The sequence below is a fragment of the Zonotrichia leucophrys genome, chromosome 11 (assembly GCF_028769735.1).
Source record: "Zonotrichia leucophrys gambelii isolate GWCS_2022_RI chromosome 11, RI_Zleu_2.0, whole genome shotgun sequence".
NCBI lineage: Eukaryota > Metazoa > Chordata > Aves > Passeriformes > Passerellidae > Zonotrichia > Zonotrichia leucophrys.
Window position 1 is genome coordinate 7,075,920 of NC_088181.1, and position 21,170 is coordinate 7,097,089.

The 21,170-nt window shown below is 55.2% G+C and overlaps 3 protein-coding genes across 6 annotated transcripts in view; 1 reads left to right on the forward strand and 2 right to left on the reverse strand.

The window, feature by feature from the left end:
* PSKH1 (protein serine kinase H1) overlaps positions 1 to 11,934 on the forward strand; it is a 34,763-nt gene extending 22,829 nt beyond the window's left edge. For both annotated transcript variants that reach the window (XM_064723571.1, XM_064723572.1), the window contains exon 4: positions 1,230 to 11,934. In XM_064723571.1, the coding sequence (XP_064579641.1) occupies positions 1,230 to 1,547 (318 nt within the window). In that variant the 3' untranslated portion in view covers positions 1,548 to 11,934. The remainder of the gene's footprint in view (positions 1 to 1,229) is intronic.
* CTRL (chymotrypsin like) lies at positions 9,010 to 11,040 on the reverse strand. The gene is made up of 7 exons (XM_064723573.1): positions 10,989 to 11,040; positions 10,739 to 10,842; positions 10,525 to 10,604; positions 10,227 to 10,308; positions 9,950 to 10,130; positions 9,398 to 9,531; positions 9,010 to 9,171 (listed from the first exon to the last, which is right to left on the reverse strand). Exons 1-7 carry the CDS (start codon positions 11,038 to 11,040, stop codon positions 9,010 to 9,012), a joined length of 795 nt encoding a protein of 264 aa, XP_064579643.1.
* Positions 11,928 to 20,651, reverse strand: EXOC3L1 (exocyst complex component 3 like 1). Of its 3 annotated transcripts, XM_064723569.1 has the most exons (14): positions 20,413 to 20,650; positions 19,336 to 19,496; positions 18,361 to 18,387; positions 18,168 to 18,249; positions 17,233 to 17,893; positions 16,942 to 17,059; positions 16,667 to 16,792; positions 16,449 to 16,549; positions 15,925 to 16,035; positions 15,681 to 15,810; positions 14,586 to 14,708; positions 14,132 to 14,287; positions 13,675 to 13,799; positions 11,928 to 13,235 (listed from the first exon to the last, which is right to left on the reverse strand). In XM_064723569.1, exons 1-14 carry the CDS (start codon positions 20,453 to 20,455, stop codon positions 13,049 to 13,051), a joined length of 2,151 nt encoding a protein of 716 aa, XP_064579639.1. In that variant the 5' UTR covers positions 20,456 to 20,650; the 3' UTR covers positions 11,928 to 13,048. The 3 variants fall into 3 exon arrangements, with proteins under 3 accessions (XP_064579639.1, XP_064579638.1, XP_064579640.1); XM_064723568.1 differs by having other exon boundaries at positions 18,168 to 18,387; positions 20,413 to 20,651; XM_064723570.1 differs by lacking the exons at positions 18,168 to 18,249; positions 18,361 to 18,387 and having other exon boundaries at positions 20,413 to 20,649.
* Positions 20,652 to 21,170: the final 519 nt, after the last annotated feature.

The window sequence follows — 21,170 nt, forward strand, 5'->3', positions numbered from 1 at the left end:
GAAAAATTCAGTATTGGTTGTTTCAGGACAGGTGAGACCCCCAAAGTACCCAGTGATTGCAGAAACCTGCTCTTGCTGGCTCCATTCACCACCTGGGGTTTTCTGCTGGCCATGCTGCCTCCTCCTCTCTGCCTTTATAGTGGGTTTTGTCACATTTTTCTTCCCAGCTTTGTCCACATCCACAGCCCAGCCTTTACCTCATGCTGAAGGACATGTTCTCACTTCCCACCTTAGTGCAAATACAGTGTTTTGTCAGAAATGAAGCAATTCAGCATTTGTGGCTGTAGGTGTTTGACTCATAAGTTGTTATGGCCATTCTTGGGTATGCTGGGAGAATATTTATTATAGGACTAATTAATTATTTTGGGCTTATTTCTTTAAAACTAGCATTTTGTAATCACAGACAGCAGAACTGTGATTGTAGCTAAGCAGTAGCCATGAGATAGGTCAGCAGAAAAATTATTTAAAAAGTAGAAAAGTAAGGACAAATAGAACAATGGTCTGTGTATTAACACTTGTCTAGAATAACTCCCTAGGCTGCAGAAAAGTGTATCTAGCAAGATACTAGGAAGTTTTAAACTTAATAATGGAGCTCTGTGCGTTGTGTTTTAAGGCTTACAAGCAAGTATTGTATTTGAAATAAACAAGCATTGTTTTAACCAAAGGTACATGTGCTTATAGCAGTTAGATAGAGCTACTGTCAATGTGCTTTTGCTTTGTGTGATTGGTCAAAGAACTTTTAAAGTAAGTTGTAACATTAAGTTCTTTGTCTGCTGCTTGGAATGTGAGCTGCTGGCATCTTCCCATTTGTCATCACCATGTAATGAGGCTGGTGCTGGAAAATAAAATATCTCAGGGCACATTCCCAGCAGTCCCATCCCTTTTGTGATTTGTACACAGCCCCTGGCCAGTGATAGACTGAGACCCTTGAGTGTGTGCACATGGGTGTGTCAGTGCCTGCAGGGTCAGCTTCTGAGTGCCTGAGCCCAGCTGCTGGGGGGATCTACTCTGCACCTGTGTACCTGCAGATATTTCCCACTAATTCAGCCTCTTCCCCTAACATGGAGGTGTCTCATTCTCCTTGGGCAGATACTGCCAGTTACAGCTTGGAAGATTTGAGGATAAGAGAGAGGGGAAGCAGCAGAATGCCCCAAAGCACCTTGCAGACATGGGAGGAATTAATTAATCAGCAAGGATGTCTCATTCCAACCACCTCTTTTGTGTTTCAGCCCTGGCCCAGCGTGTCCAACCTGGCCAAGGATTTCATCGACCGCCTGCTGACGGTGGACCCCAGCGACAGGATGACGGCCCTGCAGGCCCTGAAGCACCCGTGGGTGGTCAGCATGGCAGCCTCCTCCTCCATGAAGAACCTGCACCGCTCCATCTCACAGAACCTTCTCAAGAGGGCTTCCTCCCGCTGCCAGAGCACCAAGTCAGCTCAGTCCACCCGCTCCAGCCGCTCCACCAAGTCCAACAAATCGCGGCGCGTGCGGGAGCGGGAGCTGCGCGAGCTCAACCTGCGCTACCAGCAGCAGTACACGGGCTGAGCTTGAGTCTCTGGAAAGGAAAATTCAAAAGGAGGACCCCTGCCACAGGTCTGCTCTGCCCTGCAGGTGTGCACACACTCAGTGAGGAACTGCCAGGTTCCTCCCTCCCTCCCTGCAGGAGGTGTCCCCCTCACCCCGTGCGGAGGAAAGGGAACCTCGTGGTGGCCGTGCCAGCCTGCGAGGGTCTCGCACCAGGAACGGGGGAGTCCTTGTGGGCTCAGAGCCTCAAGGAATTAAGGAGCCACGTGGGGAGAAGAGCTCTTTCTGTAGCCCAGGAGCTTGGTTGTTCATAGTTATTTATTAATTCCAGAGCGTTTAGTTTGTCTCACTTGTGTACGGAAAAAAGAAGCAATCACTTGGTGTGTCTGTGCGTGCACGTCCGTGTGTGCACACACACGTGTGGGGGTGTATATGTATTTAAAAATTATGGATACTCAGATTTTGGGCTGGTTTAGTCAGACTCCGTGGTGCCTTTGCAGCGAAGCTGGAGTGAGTCATGTGCAGTTAGAAGTGGGATAGCTGTGACTCACTGCTGTGCTGCCCACCAGCTCCTCGCCAAAGAGATGCCAGACAGCAGTTTTCCACCAGGGCTGGGAAGCTGTGAGGTTTCCCCCAAGGGCTGCCATCCTCCTGATGACGTCAAGGGCTCACTTGATGACATCAAGGGTTTACCCCTGGAATTGTCCTTTCCCTGTTTGCAGCAAGACCAGTGCCTGTCACGCAGGGTTTGTCGTTCTTGTGGCTCTGTTGTGTCTCTGACGTGTTGCACACCTTGCACCCTTCAGAAGAAGATTGAGAAGGTTTTTTTGTGCTAAGGGAAAAAAAGAGGAGGGAGATTTTAGGGATGTGCTTCCCACCCCAGAGGTGGGATGGGCTATAACCACTGTAAGCACAGTCTTACTGACCATATCACTGCACCAGAACCTTGGTGCTTTCAGGCTGCTTCCTGCCTGCAGATTTGACAGGGCTCCCCTGCTTTGTGTGCCTGTGCAGCCCCAGCACTGCCACCCCTGCTTTGGGACAGTGGTGGTGGGAGCTCTTGGGGTGGCCACAAATGGCTCCACAGCATCAGGGTAGGGGCTTGGGTAGTGAAAGCCCAGTCTGGGAGTGTCAGCCATGACAATACCCTGGAGACATTGTACAAATGCCCTAGAGCTGTGAGGGGTGACTTAAGTTCACCAGGAAAAAGCTGCCTTTGAGGAGTCCTTGTGCTGTGTGGGTGATGAGGTGGCCTCTTACAAAGGACTCTCAGGGGAGGTGGAGGCTGCAGAGCTGAGCTTTCTGCGAGCCTGCTGGGATTCTCTTCCCAGCTAGTTAGGGCAGCAAAGTGGGGCTGATGGCACAGACACCATCAGGATGGATTTGGCTTCTCATGGTAGCAGAGACAAGATCAGCAGTGAAGGAAAATGCTGGGGTTTGAAACTTTTCTTACAAAGCCACACGATTTGCTTTGTGCTGTGCACTTGGGAAGGGCTTGCTTGGCTCTGGGCTGGAGATGCAGGCAAGTCCCAGCTCAAGGATCTGGTGAGCTTGGCTTTTCCTAGGATTGATGGCTGTGCCACTGTGTTTCAGTGTCAGCAGGGCTGAAGTGGTCAGTCCCATCTCCAGGGAGCTCTCACAGTCACTCCCAGTCAGCAAACAGCAAAGCAGCTTTAATGGGGGAAGATTGGAGTTTTCTGTGCTAAGGTAAAAAAAAATAAAGGGGGATTTCTGGGGGTGTGCTCCCACCCCAAATGTGGGATGGGCTGTAACCAGCCTGGTGTGCCAAGCATGTGGTGGAAAATAGAGCAGACACTTGAGGACAGCCACTGTGTGTAGCAGGAGTGAATTCAAAATCCTTTGTGTGGTTTTTCATGTTACTTTGAAAACCTCACATCCTTTGCAGGCTGCCCTTGCTCTGAGCAACCCATCCTCCCATGTCACACGCAGTCTTTCATCCATCAGCATTAACAGATACTTTAGAATTTCCTGTATTTGTTTTTTTCAACTCTGTGGACTGCAGACAAAAATATTTTCAGCATCTTTTTACCTCCTCACATTGTTTTTCCCTAGTTTGTTACCAGGAACTATAAACTAGATGTGATTTCTGACAAAGCAGGCAGCTTGCCACGTTTTGCTTCATAAACAGTTCAGTGTCCTCATGGTCCTGCAAACAGCTCCCCAAAAGCAGGAGCCCCTCTTGGGCCAGGATCAGCTGGACCCTGGGGTCCTGCAGGTCAGGTGGTGGCAGGAGGCTCTCTGGGAGCACTTCTGGTTCTGAGCCATTACTTGAAGAGGCTTTGGTGTGTTTGGAGCATCACTCCAGGCACTGTGATTGCTTTTACCTCCTGGCTGCTCCCATGGCCCTCCCCAGATTATCCTGCATTTTTATCCATAAAACAGGGATTTTATTTTGCCTGTGTGAGGGGGTCAAACTGATGAACTGAGCCAACTGAGTCTCTGGAACTGAGACCCTTCCCCTTAACCACTAGACTGTCAAAATGCACAGGCATCATGCAGAGATCTGCCCATGCTGTTCCTTTATCCTTCCCTTATGGGATGAGGAATGCATAAAGCTCTGGGCTAACCAGGCTTCTTTCTCCACCTTCACAAAGCAGAACAAGAATCTTCTCTTCTGTGGCAATTTTTGCTTCATTGATCTTTTCCACAACCGTTTTTTCACCAGGGGAAGTTCAGAGTGATCGTTTGTGGTTGCTTTGGGCTGGAATGTGTTTTGAGGAGCAGGAGGTTGCTGTGCAGGTTCCTGACAGTGCCAGGATTTGGTGGTGATGCTCTGTGGCTGGGGGTGAATTGGCAGAAGGAGGATCCATCCCATAGCTGAGAATGCTGGATATTTGCATCTGCCTCTCCATGGTATTGAGGTGTGTGCAGTCCTCAGGCACTCCACTGCTTGGGAACTGTGGGAAGAGGACCAAGGCCATCCCATAAAGAGCTTTGGCTTTTCTAAAAAAAGAACTCTAATTCTTCTCACAAATGCAAGGTTTTCTTGTTTGCATGGGAAAATCTTTACAGACTTTCCTTCCATAGTTCAATTTTAACTCTTGGCTCACTCCCTCTTCTGTTTCTAAATCCAATATTCATAGGAGCTTTGCAGCCAGACAATAACATGTGGCCAGAGGGGAGATGAGCAGAGCTCTGTCCAAGTGACCCTGGAGTCCTCAGAGATCTTTCCCTCAGTCTGGAAAACTGTGGTGTTCCAAATGCCACGTTGGAAGGTCCAGCTTAAGAACAATTCCTCAGGTGCTTTTATTCTTGCAAGTGGGACAGGTTTTCAGTTGGTCTGGTGTGGAGGGGGACAGGCAAAGTGCTGTAATTCTGAGCCATGGTCCAGGTGCCTTCAATCTGTCCTCTAAGAAGCTCTTCACTGTGAATTACCTTGATCATCTGTCTTCATTCCACAGGAGCAGCTCAGTGCTCAGTTGGTCTTAAATCTCAGGAGTTTACATTTTTCAGGAGTGCCTTTTTTGGGGATTTTAGAAACTAAAATCTCTCTGAAATGGTTTTTTCTGCTCTTTCATTTATTTTTTTTAATGTCCTTCTTTGACTCTTAATGGTGGTTCTTAATTAGGCTCACAGGGTTTTTTTGGGAAGCTTCCCTCCTGAATGTGCAGGGAGGACAGAAGTGACATCTGCCTGTTCCAGACCACTACAAATCTGAGTGCTTCTGTTTTGCCTGCTCTGACTCACGCAGGGGAGGTGGAGTTGGAATGACACCTAGTGGCAAATTGTGGTGTGTCCTTGTCCCAGCACAGCCCCCTCCTCGCTGCTCTTTGAGGAGTAAAAAGGGAATTAGGGTAGTTTGTCTTTTGGAACTTAGCAGTACTGTGTAAAACAATCCCATCCTTTTGTCCTGGGAGTTTGGCTGCTCTCTCAGGGGAGAGAATTACAGCTTCAAAGAATGTGGCCTGTTGGTTCCTTGATTTTTATTATTTTTGTTGAAGGTTATTGGAAAAGAATGTGAAAAAGTCTTACAAAAATTGCATTAAGGAGTCTAAAGATTTGCATCCAGGTTTTTGAGTGTGTAGTGTATTTTCCTAAAACAGCAGTTATCAGTCCATTTTTTATTTACTTCTCCCTCAGGCTTCTGAAAATCCTAACACATGAGCCCAGTGGGGGTAGAAACCACCCTTCCTGAAGAAGCCTGTGCTGTTGAACACTGCAGCTGTGATAGCATCCAGATGCTCCTGCCCTGTGTTGTTCTTGGAAGCACACAGCTGTATGTGGAGGAGAGCTTGAGAGCCTTGTGAGGGGCTTGGGCTCAGACTTGGCTTTGGTAGTGATGTGGAAAGCAGCTGCAGTGCAGGGCCTGCTTCACGTGTTTGTTCTGGATGTGATAAACCCTCATGCTCTCCTTTGGAATCTGGGCATTTTCCTCTTTTAGGTGAGATATTTTCTGTTCTGGTGATTTACACTATTTCTGAGGCCCTGCCCTATTGCTCAGTCCTTTTTTCTACCTGGGTGTTTGGCTGCAGTACTAAGAGAGTCAGTTTTTATCTGATGCACAAACTGGAATAGGAATGATGGGCAGCAGCTCTGGCTTTGGCTCTGCAGGAGCTGTGGCAAGTCCAGGGGCAGGGAGAAGCTTCCATGTGGTGCCTTTGAGGACCTGCAGTGCAGGCTCAGCTCAGTCTTGTACCACATAGGGCAACCACTGTGTGGCTGTTACAGCTTCTGGTTAGGCTGTGTGGGGCTGTATTGGTTTAAGTAATGATATTGAAGATTTGGGGGGTTTGAGGTGGGATAAATTAAAATCTCAATTGTTTGACTTAATTTCGTTTTCTAAATGATGCAAAGCAACACAGACATTGGCTTCTTTGGCACCAGTGTGAGCCCTAGAATTTGCAGGGAAGTTGGGTTGTCCAGGCCTCTCACCCACTCAGTTTTCTCCTGGAAAGTGTCTCAAAGTGCCTGTACCACCCTGCATGAACCCAGTCCCAAGTTGCCTTCACCACTCTTTGGAGGGTTTTGGTGCTTTTTTTGACCACTCAGTCTCCTCTTTCACCCTGGACTATGAGTGCAGCACTCCAAGGCAGGTGCCTGCATGTCAGCTGTGCCTTACTGTGCAGGAAACTTCCCAAAGAAATAAATGTGAACACCAGGGTCATGCTGTGGCGAGCGGCATCACAGAGCTCAGTGTGCCAGGGGCAGCAGGAGCTCTGCCTGTGACAATTGTCCCTTTCCCACTGTCCTCCCCTGCCTGGTGATGCTGCAGGCGTGTGATGGGCGAGCTCTGGCTGCTGTTGCAGAGGGCACTGCACTGTTTGTTTGCTGAATGTGGAATCGGTTCCTGGAGCAGTGAGTGTGTTACAAAGCAGCAGCTCCTGGTGTTACAAAGCAGCAGCTCTGATGCCCTGAGCTTTCCTGTTGCCTTTCCCTACGGAAGGACCTCCCAGGAAGCCCTTGGAATCTGACATCTTCCTGCACTTGCTGTTATTTTTGGTTGCCCAGTTTCCGCTGCTGGGTTGGAACGGTTTGGAAGCGACTCTGGTCTCACCCACTTGGTCTGTGTCACATCCAGTGTCCTGTTCTGTGCCTTGCCTTTCGAGTCCTGGCTTTACTCTAAGGACTGTCCTGTCACATGAGGTGGGACCCATTGTAATTAGTCTGTAATGTTCACATTAGAGTGTACAGAATTATTTATTTGTTGTACTCATTCTGCTAAAACATGTCCATGTATTCTGTGTACCCCACGTCTCTGCTGTCCTTACTTGTGCCTGGTGGATCACCTGCAGGCTGGCTGCTGGAAGGCAATTCCAGGCCTGATTTCCAGGCTGGGAATGATGGTCAGTAAGTCCATGGGGACCCAGGAGGTGCTCAGCCCTCTGTTATGTTCATAGATCACAGCAACAGTACCAAAGTGCCCATCAGAGGGTTTGCTGGTTTCTGTACTGCAGCTGCCCAAGGGAGACCTTGTGCAGGGCTGGGATGTCCTTGGGGTGCCCTGGATGAGGCAGGCACTCAGCCTGTGGCTGGAAGGTGCAGCTGGGAGGCTGAACAGGCACTTTGGGACATTCTGTTTATTTTTCATTGGCTGCAAGGTGGTAGACTGGGCCAGAGGAATGCTCTGGTTTGTCCACAGCCACTCATCACCTCTCCAGTTTTACTCTGAGCAGCTTTTATGGATGAACAGGAAAACTTGTGAACAATGCATACCCCTTTTGAGACACCTCCTCTCCAGGATTTTCCAAGGGCAGGGGACCCCATCCCAGTGGGGCAGAGCTGACAGAGAGCCCAGCACACAGACCAGGTGACCCACAGTGCTGCAGTTGGTCATTCCTGTTTGAAGTTCCATATAGCCCCAGTTCTCTCTGCCTGCATGGTCCATCCCCACATCCCTGTTCACTTGCCTTTAAGGTCAGTTAGATGCTCCCTGCAGGGCAAACCACTAAGAAAACTCTCTTATTGACCACTAAAATTTGTTAGCCCTAGGCTTTACTTGAGCAGATATGCATTTATTTTAACTCAATCATATGGGCCAGATTGTTAATGTTTGCCTTCCATTGATGTTCCATACCCCTCCCATCAGTGTGTCCCTGTGTAATGTCACTCTCTGCTTAACAGAGTGATTACACTTTGGGGGCTGTGATTCACACAGTATCACCTTCACATCCCTGGTAAGGAAAACTAAACCCCACACCTCCTGTTGGGACAGTCTGATCCTGCTTCTTTCCACAGTGCCTTATCACCAGCTCTATTTGGAGCTGCTGGGAGCTGGATTGTAATTCATTGAGCATGTGTCTTGCTACTCCCATGTCACAGAAGATTTTTTTTTCCCCCCCAGCCATTGTCTCAGGAACCCATTTGAGTAAAAGCCTGTCACCTGGCTTGAAATTTGTTTTCAGCTTCAAATTTTCGTTTGCAATTGCCTGCAGTTTCCTGCTGCTACCTGGCAGCTCTGCAGGGGTGAAGCAGTGTGCTGTCCTCCAGCCATCCCCTTCCACCATCCCCAGGAGCTGGAGCTGCCTGTGGCACTTCTCCCTTTCAGCTGTGTTCTCAGCTGCTACATGAGTCATGGCTCTAAACTGCAGGCAGGGATCCTTTAGGATGCTGTGCCCCCACCAACACCCACCTCCCACTGCAGCTGGGCAATCCTTTCTGGTGCTGAGCTGCAGCTCCACACTCCCTTCCCTGGTGGCACCTGGGTCAGTGGGAGGACCATTCTCCCAACCTTCAGCACTGCCTGGATTGGTGCCAGGGTGTGCTTGAAGACCCCCTGAGCCCCAGCCAGCCCTGCTTCCCCTCTTCCTGAGCATCCTGTTCTAGTTTGGCAGTTCCCCCTGGGTCCCAGTTGGGCACCAAGCTCCAGCTCTGGGAAGCAGAGAAGCCCCAGGCTCCTCCATGTATCTTCCACCCCACTCTGCATCATGAGAAGAAAGGAGGCAGAGACAGTGCTTGGCCCAAGCAAAAGCTGCTACTTTATTACTTTATTAATGCCAGTGAAGGGATCAGGCTGGCAGCAGCTTTACCCCTGAGCAACAACAGCATCGATCCAGTTACGGAACTGGCTGACACGAGTGTACATGGCCGGCGTGTTGATGTTGCAGTTGGAGGATCCCCAGGAGACAATGCCAATCAAGGTCCAGCCATTCCCAGTCTGGTACACCAGAGGTCCACCAGAGTCACCCTGTGGAGAGGATTCCTGCTTAGTGCTCCTGGCACATGCTCCAGACTGGTCCCAGCCACCTGAACCTCTGCGCACAGCCGGGTGTTGGGGCTTAAATAGAGGGGTCTATAAGGGCAAGACCCGGTGTCCCCTGCTCCTCCACCCTCCCTGTGATGCCATGGAAGCTCAGCAAGACCCCTCATATCCTCCTCCACCCACCCTGTGCAGCTAGAGCTTGGCTCCTTACCTGGCAGGAGGTGGCACCAGCCCCACCGGCACAGATCATGGAGCTGGTGATCTGATTGCCCCAGTACTGCATGCACTGGCTCTGGGAGATCAGGGGCACGGTCACCTGCTGCAGGACTGCTGCCAAGGCTTGGGCTAGGGGAAAGAAGCACCATTAGATCACCTCAGTGTCTCTGGGTTTCCTGGAGTGCACACAGGTGCTCTGGGCAAGCTTTCACTGGTGCACGGGTGCTACCATACAAAGCACCTTCCTCCTCTGTGCCAACAAACCCCTTCTTCCCCAGGATCACCTCATGCAGGCAGCCCAGAGAAAGGGCAGGCTTGTGCCTGTGCACATCCATCCCTGGGTTACACACACACACCCAGCCCCTCAGCACACGCCTGCACCTGTGTGCACACTGGTACACGCTCAGACAGGGCTGTTCCACTGCCCGGCTCTCCCCCTTCCCACACATACAGGAGATGTGACCCCCACAAGCACCCCTGGACCTTCAGAGCCCCAAGGAAGAAGAGCAGCTACACACAGCCCTCCCTGAGGCTGCAGCTCACGTACAGTTGGGGTTGGTGCGTCCCCAGCCGGTGGTGACAGCCCAGGCGTTATAGGGCAGAGCCAGGTTGGCAGGGGCCAGGCAGATGGTGGACACACGGGCCCCCAGCTGGGCAGGCGTGGACAGCCTCAGCAGGGTGATGTCATTGTTCATGGTGTTGGGGTTCCAGCCAGGGTTGGTGATGGCCTGCAGAGACAGAAACAGCGCAGCCCTTCATGGCTGCCCCGTGGGAGCAGCCCCCGCTCGGAGCTGCAGCCCCGCCCCAGGACCCGCCCGGCTCACCCTGGACACGGTTTTCACTTGGACGGGCTCGCTGTTGGAAGTAAGGCTGTATTCCCCCAGGACAACAACGTGGGAACGTGGGCTGTGAGAGGTAAGAGGGAGTCAGGGGTGGTGTCCAGCCAGCACCCAGGGTGGGAGCAGCACTGGGGCAGCCACCATGGGGACAACTGGGGAGGAAGCCCTGGGCTGCTCAGGCCTTTGGGGCTGACCCGAGTGCCACTCAGAGATGCCCAGGATGCTCTGAGCCCCTGGCCCTGCCAGCAGCACTGGCATGGGCTGGCTGGGCATTGCTCCTTACTTGAAGTTGCAGTGGGCAGCTGTGACGACCCAGTACTGGTTGATCAAGGAGCCGCCGCAGAAGTGGGATCCTGTGGTGGTCTGGGGAGGGAAGAGAGGGGAGGAGCTGGGGCTGGGCAGGCTAACACCCCCAAGCTGGGGACAGGCAGAGGTCCCCCAACAGCTGGCCATGCCAGTGCTTAGGGCAGTGCCCAGGGAGGGGGACAGTGCTGTACCTGCAGGGACACCTGCCAGGGCCATGAGCCGGGCACGGCGTTCTGCCCATTGACAATCCTCTCGCTGTAGGCCACCGAGGGACTGATGGCGGGCACCCCGCAGCCTGCAGGAGAGGCACAGGGGACAAGGGTGACCCAAAAGCTCAGGACTCATATCTGGGGGCTGCCTGTGCCTGTGGGTGGCTGTGTCACCCTCTTTGGCATCCTGCTGCATCCCAAGGACCTTCCCACACCCATGGGCAGCACTTACCTGAGACTGTGCTGGCAAGGGCCAGGCAGGCAACTACCCACAGGAATGCCATCCTGAAAGGAGATAGTCTGAACCCCTGGGCACCACGAGCTTTTATAGCAGCCAGGGTGCCATGTGGCTCATAAGTGACCAGGTTAAGGTCCCCCTGTGGCCTTGTGACACATTTAGGCAGCAGTGACGGGCCAAGCCTGGCACACACACAAAGAGGAACGTGGGAAGGTGCTGTCAAAAGACACCTGGGGAGTTTGGGCTTTTGCTGTCGTGGGTTGTGTTAGTTCTGACTGCAGGCTGTGGAGTTGGGGCAGGAAGCACCACAGGGCTGTGCTGGAGGGCACAAGAGGCTGGTTGTGGGCACACAGCTGGGGTAGCAGTGGGGCTGGACATGCTGGCATGGGCACCAGTTCCTGTGGTGGGAGGTCATCCCGTGCTCAGACTTGTTTCAGATCTACTGGGACTAGAGCTGTTTTTTCACATGGCCATGAAGTCCTGGCCTGGGCCCACCTGGATGTTCCCAGGGCTCAGGGTTGAACACTTTGAACCATGTCTGAGGTTCACAGGAGCAAGTCCCACAGCCAGTGGGGGCAGGTGGGGAGAGCAGACACCTTCCCAGGCAGGTGGGAGTGTGGCCAGCTGGGCAAGCACACCATGAGCCCCAGGGAGGACAGAGGGCACCTCCCCAAGCTGAGGTTGAGCCCTTCACTGAGCATCCCCCTAGCACTGTAGCCACCTCACCCAGGACTGGGGAACATCAGCCCCCTCTGTCCTGGTCAATGGGGTGTGTAGTGTGTGCATTATCCCCTGTGTCCTGGGTGATCTCCTGGGCTAGCACAGGGTGCAGGGAGCCAGGTCTGGGGGGATGCTGAACCTGGGGGTGGATCCCTCCCTCTCTGTGCCACCCACATACCCCAACCCTCCAGGGAGCAGAGCTGGACACTGGGGTGCAGAGTGCAGAGCTTAGGCCTTTATTTCCAGCAGTGGTACCATGCAAGGACAGTGGGATGTGGCCCATCCCAGGGTGGGAAGCGTGGCAGAGCATGGAGGTCTCCCTGCAGGGGCTGGGCAGGGTGTAGGCAGAGCCAGACTGCTCCTGATCTTCATATGGCACTGGGGAGGAGATGCCAAGGCCTGGGCAGCAGCACAGGAGGGAGGGAGAGCCAGTGCTCGGGGTGGTGCTGCCCTTCACGGAGGAACCTTGGAGCAGGACAACACACCAGGCACAACCATGCTCTCCATGCAGCTTGGGAGCCTCCAAGTCCAGTCCTCCTCCTGGCAAATGAGCCAGAGCCAGGGGTTTGGCAGGTCAGCAGGAACTCAGAGCTGTCCCTTTGTGCCAGCAGGGATAGGGCTGATGGCACTGTCCAGGATGGGGAGACCACCTTGTGCTCTTCTCCTCAGCATCCCTGAGCCATGACGAGCTGGCTCAGCTGCTCCTCACTGGCCATGCAGGGCCCAGCCTGGTGGAGCAGCAGCACCCAACCCCAGGGCTGAGCCCAGGGTACCTCCCATGGCTGAAACCCTCCTGCCAGCCTGGTCCCAGCAAGGCTCCAGTCTGCCTCAGAGCTGGAATGGTGACTGTCTTCATGGCTAGTGTGGGAATCCTTAAAATCAGAGGGTTTTGGGAAAGCTGGAGAAGTAGGCCTTAGAAACAGAAATAGCAAAGAAACTTGGAGCTGGCTGGGACACACTGGTTCAGGGGGCTGTCTGGAGATTTGGGAAAACCCAAACATCTCTGCAGCCCCATGGAGATGTGAATTTGTCCCAGCTGCAGATTCCTGTCCATTCTGCAACTCTTCTTTCTCCTGCAGGCAATGGGCCTGAGCAGCCTCAGTCACTGTCCCAGCAGGCCACCAAAACAGCTACAGGTTGGATTTCCCCCAGTCCAGGTATCCCAGGACTGGTGCTTGCAGGGGACAGTCTTCTCATGGGGCAAGACCAGAGGAGAATGACCTTTATCCAGACTGTCCCCAACACAGTGCTGTGTGTAGGGGATGCCACATGTCACCTGTTCTCCCCCTGCACAGCCCCTAGCTGGGCCAGCAGGGCACCAGTGCCAGGCAGGGTCAGGCACACTTGCCCTTGCGAAGGCAGAAGGGCAGCTCGGGCACAGGGACCAGGATGGTGCTGAAGATGGGCCGGTAGCCCTCGGGCAGAGCCTGGGGGTGCTGAGCCATCATCTCCAGCACCACGTGCCGCACCTCCTTGGAGACGTCCCCGCGGATGTCCAGCAGGGTGGAGATGTGCTCGTCACTGGGGAGAGAGCCACGGGTGAGTGAGCACTGCTCGTGTCCTGCAGACCTCCCCCCATGCACAGAAGCCAAAGCCAGGGGAAAACTGATACTTTGCACCAGGCCAAGTAGCGTTTTCTTGAAAACAATCCCCCCTCACCAACCTTTTGAATTTGGTTTTGACATTTCCAATTTGGTGTTTTGTTACTTTTCACAGTTTGTTTGGCCACCAAATACAGATGTGCAAATGCCACAGCAGAACTGCTGTTTTCTGTCTTCACCCTTGGCCTTTTTTTTCAAGAACCCCTCAAATCTGGAGCATGGGAAAAGGAAACCTCAAGGAGAAGGGGGTAAAGACTCAGGTTTCTGCCTGCTCTGCTGTGTCACCTCAGAGGGTGCAGGCCAAGAGTGGCTCTCCTGGGCAGGCTCACACCCATCCCCTCCTGCAGGGAGTACCTTACCTGACATCGGGGTACTTGGTGACGAAGCCCAGCACCTCCAGGCTGAGTAGTGCTGGGTCTTTGAGGCAGATCAGCTCCCGCAGGGCAAAAACGGCCTCCAGGCTCTGCTGGCCCCGGTCCAGGCCCTGGGAGGGAAAGCAGCCACGTGTGAGACCCAGAGGATGTCACTGCAGTGGCTGGGGAGCCAGCTGCATCCTCAGTGCCCACGTGGGGACCTGAGCCCCTGCAGCTGCTGTCTTCCCACTGAGCATGTCCCACCCATCAGGGGCTGCTGGGCAGGGTGATGGTCCCCAGAGTCCCTAATCCAGTCAGTTCCTCCCATATTGGCCTCACAACCACCCAAGTGTGACAGCCCCATTTGCTCGTGGGCTGTGGGCTGGAGGGGAGCAGGAGGGTGAGGTGATGCTCCCTTTCCATGGTGCAGCCCCAGCTCCCCACACAGCCAGGCTGCTCTCACCAGGCCACAGAAGAGCTCGCGGAGCTGCGTGGCGTCCTGCAGCAGGCGGTGGCACAGCTGGCCCCGCTCCTCCCGGCTCTTGCACACCATCTTCCTCTGCAGCAGCGCCCGCAGGTACTGGTTGGCCACCAGGAGCTCGCTCTCGGCCAGCAGGAGCTGGGCAGGGGACAGCTGTTAGTGCTGCCATCGCCTGCGTGTCCAGACCCAGCTCCCCAGGGAAAGGCAGAGGCAAAAACAACACCAAGCCATGGGAACAATCTCCTGGGAAGCCCCCTGACCGAAGGGACAGAGAAAACAGGTGGATCTGGGGGAAGCCCTGAACATCTCCATGTGGCGGTGCTCTCTGCACTGCCCCAGAGGACACAGACTCCTGCATCCCCAGCATCCTGCACCCCAGCACGGTGCCCACTGCCCAGCCCTGTCCCACAGACAAGCAGCAGCTCCAAGGAGGTACCGTGAACACGGGTTTCCTGACGCGGGAGAAGTCCTTTGCATACTTGTCAATCACTTCACACATGCTGCCGACCAGCTGGGACCCGGAGAGCCACTTGCGGGAAGGCAGCTGCAGGCAGAGGGGCTGCAGGGAGCAAGGAGCAGTGTCTGTGCAGTGTCTGTGCCCTGCACCATCGCACAGCTGCCAGCTCAGGGCAGCACAACACCCACAGCTGCTGCCTGGCACCATGGGCACTTCGCCTTGCAAAGCCCCAGAGCCCCTGCTGCCAGCCAAACCTCAGTGTAAAATCAGCAGTGTGGTTAAGGTCGGGAAATTATGGAAGCACTGGGGCTGTCCCTCCCTGACACCCTGAGAGCCTCCTTTTGGGGCTTTATCTGGGTCATGATGCACATCTGAGGTGTAGGCAGCAAGCTGCTCCTCACACACCTGCTTTTGGCCTGTCCTGCCTATTTTTAATTTCCACTCCTCCCCACCTCCCTTGTGTAGACATAACATGTTTTTTGATTTCCTACTCCCGCCCTGCTGTCCTTGCCTGTCTTCCTGCTTGCAGGCACACACTCCTTCTGTCTCTGCTAGGGCCACTGCTGCCTGCAAGCTCTTCACCTTTTGGCTCTTCCTTTGTTTTCATGGCATTCAAGCCCTAAATAGTAATGCCGTTAATTATTCCAGGTTTTTGGTCCAGACTCCAGGAAAGCTAAATTTGACTACACTAGCAGGAAACGACTCAGGCAGCTGCACATGGATTTGTATCCTCCACACAGACTTTGCTGCTCTCCAGCTGGTTTTCTGCCATGGAACAGCCAGAAGGAGCTGAGGCAGCTTGGGGGGGCTTTGGCTGTGGGCTCTGTCCGTTGGTGATTTGGGGGCCATGAGCCATCTGCCCAGCGATACGGGGTGCTGCTGTTGGTGACAGACATCGGGTGCTTTATCAAGGTCTGGGGGACAGGCTGGCAGAGATGTCTGCAGGGTGATAGCAGGGTACAGAGTACATGGCAGGGACCCTGAGCAGGAATGAACTCGAGTTGCAGTAGGGCTGTTATTGCTGGGCTCAGCTTTGTTGCAGCCCTGTCGGCCTCAGGTGCTGGACCAACATACCTGCAGGTCCAGGAGCAGTTCCTCCAGCAGCAGCTGGGTGGCTTTCTTCTGCATCCTGTCTAGAGCAGCCTGCAGGGAACCAGGGACTTCTCTGCTGGCAGTGTCAGGGTGCAGGGAGGAGACAGCATTGCTAGGAGAGAGAAGAGAGGGCACAGGTAGCCTGGGAAGCATAGTGGGAACGCTGCCCCAGCGAGGATGGGGGTGGGTGTTGCTACAAGAGCTCCCAGGTGCTGGTGCAGCTTACCTGAGAGCCAGGTTGTTGTTGAGCACGGCCAGCAGGTGGGAGATGTAGTACTTGGGAACGGCCCGGTCCTGCTGGTGCTCCTTCCCGCACTGCACCAGCGCTTCCCGCAGGCTGCAACACAGCGAGGCAGAGGAACCGTGACGGGCAGGCAGAGCCACCACGGGCACCTGGCCCTGGCATGCTCCTGGGGACACATGGACCTCCCACAACCGTCCCAGCTCACTTGGGTCCTGTCAGATCCTGCCACCAGGTTGGAGAGTGACAGGTTGTTGGGCAGGGTGGGGCAGTGGGACCCATTCTGGATCCCCTTGGGAGGGCTCAGCAGACAAGCATTTGGGGCAGCAGGCCCTGAGAGCTGATGTCCCCAAAGGCTGAGACAGCAGCCCCATGAGCAGACAGGCTGCTGAGCTTTCTGTGACCTGGGTGAGCATTGGGTGCCCCACAGCAGATCTCCACCCCCACCTGTGATGCTCATGGCCCCAGGGTCTGTGAGGGTGGGCAGGGGTGTGAGTAGCTCCACTGACCGGCCCAGGAATGCCTCAAGCTCCTCCAAGGCCATGTTGTAGATCTTCTGCTGCAGAGAGTCAGTGATCAAGGAAGCCACCTGGATGTTCTCATTCAGCATCTGCAGCACAAGAGGAAAGTGGAGGTGATTCAGGGAGAGCCTGCAGGCTATGGAATCCTTTCTGGGAGGCCTCAGCATGGCCATGCCCCATCTGTACCCATGTTCTTGGGGTCCCACCTGCATGACAATGGCAGGCAAGGCTGACTGGAAGAAGCCCTCATGGTCTGTCTCAGGTTCCTCTTCCCTGAACCATTCCTTGAACTCCACATCCAGGGTCCTCTGCATCCACTCGAACACGCTAGCCTGCAGGATGGACACCCCCACAGGCAGCCCAAGAAGCCAAGTAGAGACTCCCTTGAGGCCCAACATAGCACAGCAAGTCCTGGGCCTCATCCCAGGCTCATGATGAGCAGATGCTTGGCTCAGTGGGAGTCCCTGTCCTGCTCACTCACCTTGACTTTCATCACATATCTCCTCTCTGTCTGATCCACAAGCTCAGAGGACATCAAGGGATCCAGAGCAGAAACATCCACTTCTGGGAGGAGGTCAGGGTGACCCATCATCTCTGGGCTGGAGGGCAGAGGTGGAGCAGGGTTGGGAAGACCTGTTTTCCAGGAGTTCCTACCTGTCCCTCTGCCTTCCTGGTCATCACCCCCTGGCAGCCAGAGACACTCTCCCAACCCATCCATGAGCTGGTGAACAACCCAGCTCTCCACAACCTCCCTCACTCGGTTGGTGCTGACCTGTGGTACACACGGAGCGCCCACTCAAGGAGAAGGAAGAGTCCCTGTTTGTCCAGGTCCTCCCGCAGGATCTCCTGCAGGTGGCTGCTGAGGGCCTGGTGGTAGGTGGCAGTGCAGACGCTGAGGATGTTGTAGTGAGCTGGGACACACTGGACCATCAGGTCCTTGACCACACACAGCTCACACACGATGTCTTTCTGCAGCGCTGCCAGGTGCTTGGCCAGCCCTGGCCCCTCAGCATCCAAGCGGGGAGCACGGAAGCGGCCTCCTGTGATGGTGTCCTGGAGGACCTGGTAGAACTTCTGCCTCCAGCCCTTTGGGCGGCCAGGGGGCAGGAAGGTGGCCTCCAAGAGCAGAGTGTCATCTATTTTCTCCTCCCTCTCGATGATCCTCACAGCAGTGACAAAGAGAACGGGGTCCTCACGCACCAGCCGCAGGCTGCTGCCCACAATGTCCCACAACTGCTTGGCCAGGCTCTCGTTGAGGTCCTGCAGGCCACTGAAGTAGGACAGCACAGTTGCCTGGGCACCGGAGAGCCCGCGGAGGTGCAGCTGGGAGAGGATGTCATCCCGGAGTTGCTCCACCATCATGAGCTCCACGTGGGCTTCCAAGAGTTGCTGCCCATGGAGCAGCTGCAGGATATGGGAAAAAACCTCGTGGACTGTGGGAGAGGGAGAGATGCCAGCACTGAGTGTGGAGATGAAGGGGTTTGCACCAGGGACATAGATGCAGGTTATCAAGGAGATGGTGAGGGGAAAGGTCTGGGGCTCTGGGAACACCACTGGATCAGGCCCTGGGGAAGCAGGGACATCTCCATTCACCCAACTGGCAAAGCCTGAGTGACCTGCTCAGGCTTTACCACCAGCCCTGCACAGAACCCGTGGTTGGACTGAGGTTTCCAGCCCAAATGGACCAGGACTGGGCCACTGCCTTACCCGAGAAGATCTGGGGCAGCACCTGGACCACTGAGGCCAGCTGCACGTGCTCCTCCATCAGCTTCCTCATCTGCTGGAGGCCCTGGAAGTGGTCTGCGCTGTCGAGCAGGGCCCACCGTGCAGCGCCCAGGTCCTGGCACACGCCCTGCACCTCCTGGGCTGCCGAGCGCAGCTGCTCCAGCCCTGCACTTACCCCCTCCAGGTAGGACTGGACAGTTGACTGGGGAGCAGAAAAGGATGGAGGGCACTGGAGCAGCTCCAGAAGGCAGGAGAACCCCACACCATTTGCCCCAGCCCTGCACAATCTGTGTTGCAGCCCCTCAAGGTCCAGGATAAACAGTAATCTGATGTCTCTCTCAGTTTTAAAAGATTACTTTGTTTCTGCAAAGGAGCAGTGGGTCACAGGGCCCCTATGTGCCCCCAAGTCATGAAGGACCTCAGTGGCCATATAAACCCTCCTCCCAAATGGAGTGCCATCGTTTCCAGCCCTGCAGTGGCACTGGCACATCTCCATGCCCTATCTACTGATTTAATTCCCCGCTCCTGGTGCAAAGAATTCCCAGAAGCAAGTTGCTTTCACTGAGGCCTCCCAGACAATTCATCCAGAGTCAGAATAGGAGAAACCATCTCTAAAATTATCAGGAGAAAGTTATGGTGCTCAGACTGATTCAGTCCTGACATTAATAATTCCTTGGGTCATGCAAAAGGGGATGTGGATGAGGAGGCAGGAGTGCAGGGGGACTGGAACAGCCCTTACAAATATGTAGAGATGCAGTTTTCTCTGTGGAGACCCAGAGTCAGGGACAGGCTGGAGCTCTGTGCCTCCTCCCAGCTGTGGGGCAGGGCAGCCTTTGGGGCTGGGACGGGGCAGTGATGGGGTGTGCTGAGTCCTGCACATGGAATGTGCTGAGCCCCCTTGGTGTTTTATTTTGAAGGATTGTCAGAGACGCAGCAGACTCCTTTTAACACTTCAGGCAGTGCCTGGGGGTAAGGCAGAGGGTGAAAGGGCTCTTCTCCCCCTGGCAATTGCACTTCACCCACCAAACACCAGCCAAAGGAATAGATTTAGCCAAAAGAGGACATAGAGAGGATTCATGGCACAAGAGGGGACCCTGGCTGGGATCCCTGCCTGAGGCTGCAAGTGCCCGTGGGATGGGCAAACACACACCTTCAAACGGGACTGGATGGAGTTGTTCCTCTGTGTCTCCCGTCTCCGGTAGTGCCCGAGCCCCTCCAGTTTCTCGGGGCGGTAAAACACCCCCGAGGCCCATTTCAGAGCAGCTCCTCTCGCCAGCTTCTCAGCCTTCTCTGCTTCCGGCCACTCCTCATCTGGGGATGAAGCCAGGGGTCAGTGAGCACAACCAAGGGGCAGGAAGGGCCCCTGAGGCCCGAGGCAGGAAGCTCACTGCCAGTGCACTTCCAAGCACACACAGATGTGGGAAGCTGGGCAGCGTGGCACCAAGAGGGTCCTTCTGCAAGGGTGCCCCAAGATGCCACCACCACGGCTGTGGCAGCAAGAAGCAAAGCTGCCCTGGGGTGCTGTGACTCAGCCTGCTGGCTCAGATTGTCCCCAGGCCAGCTGCTCCCCCAAACACAATGCTGGGTTGTCTGGGGGGGTCTGATGCCACTTGGGAAGCTGTGAGCAGGGTTGAGACTCCAGCAGTGAGTCAGCAGGAGGGATGGGGAGATGGCAGCTCTCCCAGGAAGGAGAGACAGGTTAAGGTGAGGATTGGAGACTGATGGTCCCCCCAAAGCACCGACACAGCTGTGTCCCCCTTGACACAAGGTCCAGAGCCATGCCAAAGAGCTCCTGGCCACAGTGGAGGGCTGAGAACCAGCACAGTTATCGCACACCATTCCCAGTCCCCAGTGCCTGGTTTCATCATTCCCCCACCCCATCCCATCCCCAGCCACTCCCTGCAGCCCCGCGCGGCTGTCACCCGGTGCCAAGCCAGGCTCCTGCCCTGCTGGGGAGCCGCTTGGGGACCAGGGGATTAGGGAGGAGGACAGCGGCTTTGAGGATAAGATGAGCGGTGAGCAGTACTGCCCCGGCGCCGGTATCACCATCAGGCAGCACAGCCAGGCAGCCACCCCGCAAGGACACAAGGCACCAGCCCCGGCACGGGGAAAAGGAGGGTGGAGGGGGTGAGGCAAAGGGCAGGGGAATCCCCAAAATGTGCTGCAAGCAGCAGCATCCCTTCCCTGCCCGGCTCGCCGGCTCCCCGGGGAGCATCATCCCCGTTACCTCTGGGGCTGGCGGCGCGCTCGTCCCCCGCAGACATGCCCATGGTGTGCAGGCTGCGCGGAGCTGCGGGGCAGGGCAGGGCTGCGGAGGAAGCCGGCTGCCGTTTCCTCAGCCGGAGCAGCCGCGCTCCTCAGGGCCTCATTGTGTTCCCGCAGCCGCGCTCAGGACGTCAGGAACGGGGGGCGGAGGGGAGGGGGGACACGGGAAGGCACCGCGACAGCCGGAGGTCTGGGCAATAGGAGTCACGCAACCAAAGGATCATTTAGGTCGGAAAAGCCCTCTAGAATAATCGAGTACCAACCGGTAACTGCCAAGCCCACCACTAAACCATGTTCCTAAGTGACACATCCACACGCCTTTTTAACGTGTTCAGGGATGGCGACTTCACCATCGCCCTAGGCAACATTTTCCAATGCCTGACCATCCTCTAATGAAGAAATTTCCCCTAATAGTCAATCGAACCCTCTCCTGACTCAACTTGAGGCCATTTCCTCTCGTCCTGGAGATCACACCCTGTCTCCCCTCACCGGCACCCCCTATTCTCCGGACACTCAGCCCTGTCGGTGCCCGCAGCGCTGCCCCCTCGCACCCACCCTGGCTCGGGGAGGACAGCGGGGTCCAGACCCCAGCGCGCCCACAGTGCGAGCCCACTCGAGGGTGGATCCACCATGAAGGGATGCGCTGTGCCAGCCTGACCCGGAGGCGAGAACGTGGGGATGCACCCTGCATGGCTGCGGATGGACCTGGAGATGTGTCCC

Excerpts from the sequence above, each read along its gene's own strand:
- EXOC3L1 (XM_064723568.1), bottom strand. The coding sequence starts at position 20,455 with ATGGGCATGTCTGCGGGGGACGAGCGCGCCGCCAGCCCCAGAG. Across the intron at positions 16,550-16,666 it reads TGCCTGCCATTGTCATGCAG|ATGCTGAATGAGAACATCCA; the intron begins GTGGGACCCCAA and ends CTTGTGCTGCAG. Across the intron at positions 15,811-15,924 it reads AACAACAACCTGGCTCTCAG|CAATGCTGTCTCCTCCCTGC; the intron begins GTAAGCTGCACC and ends TCTCTCTCCTAG.
- CTRL (XM_064723573.1), bottom strand. The coding sequence starts at position 11,040 with ATGGCATTCCTGTGGGTAGTTGCCTGCCTGGCCCTTGCCAGCACAGTC. Across the intron at positions 10,843-10,988 it reads CCTTGCCAGCACAGTCTCAG|GCTGCGGGGTGCCCGCCATC; the intron begins GTAAGTGCTGCC and ends CCTCTCCTGCAG. Across the intron at positions 9,532-9,949 it reads GGGACGCACCAACCCCAACT|CCCAAGCCTTGGCAGCAGTC; the intron begins GTACGTGAGCTG and ends TCTTTCCCCTAG.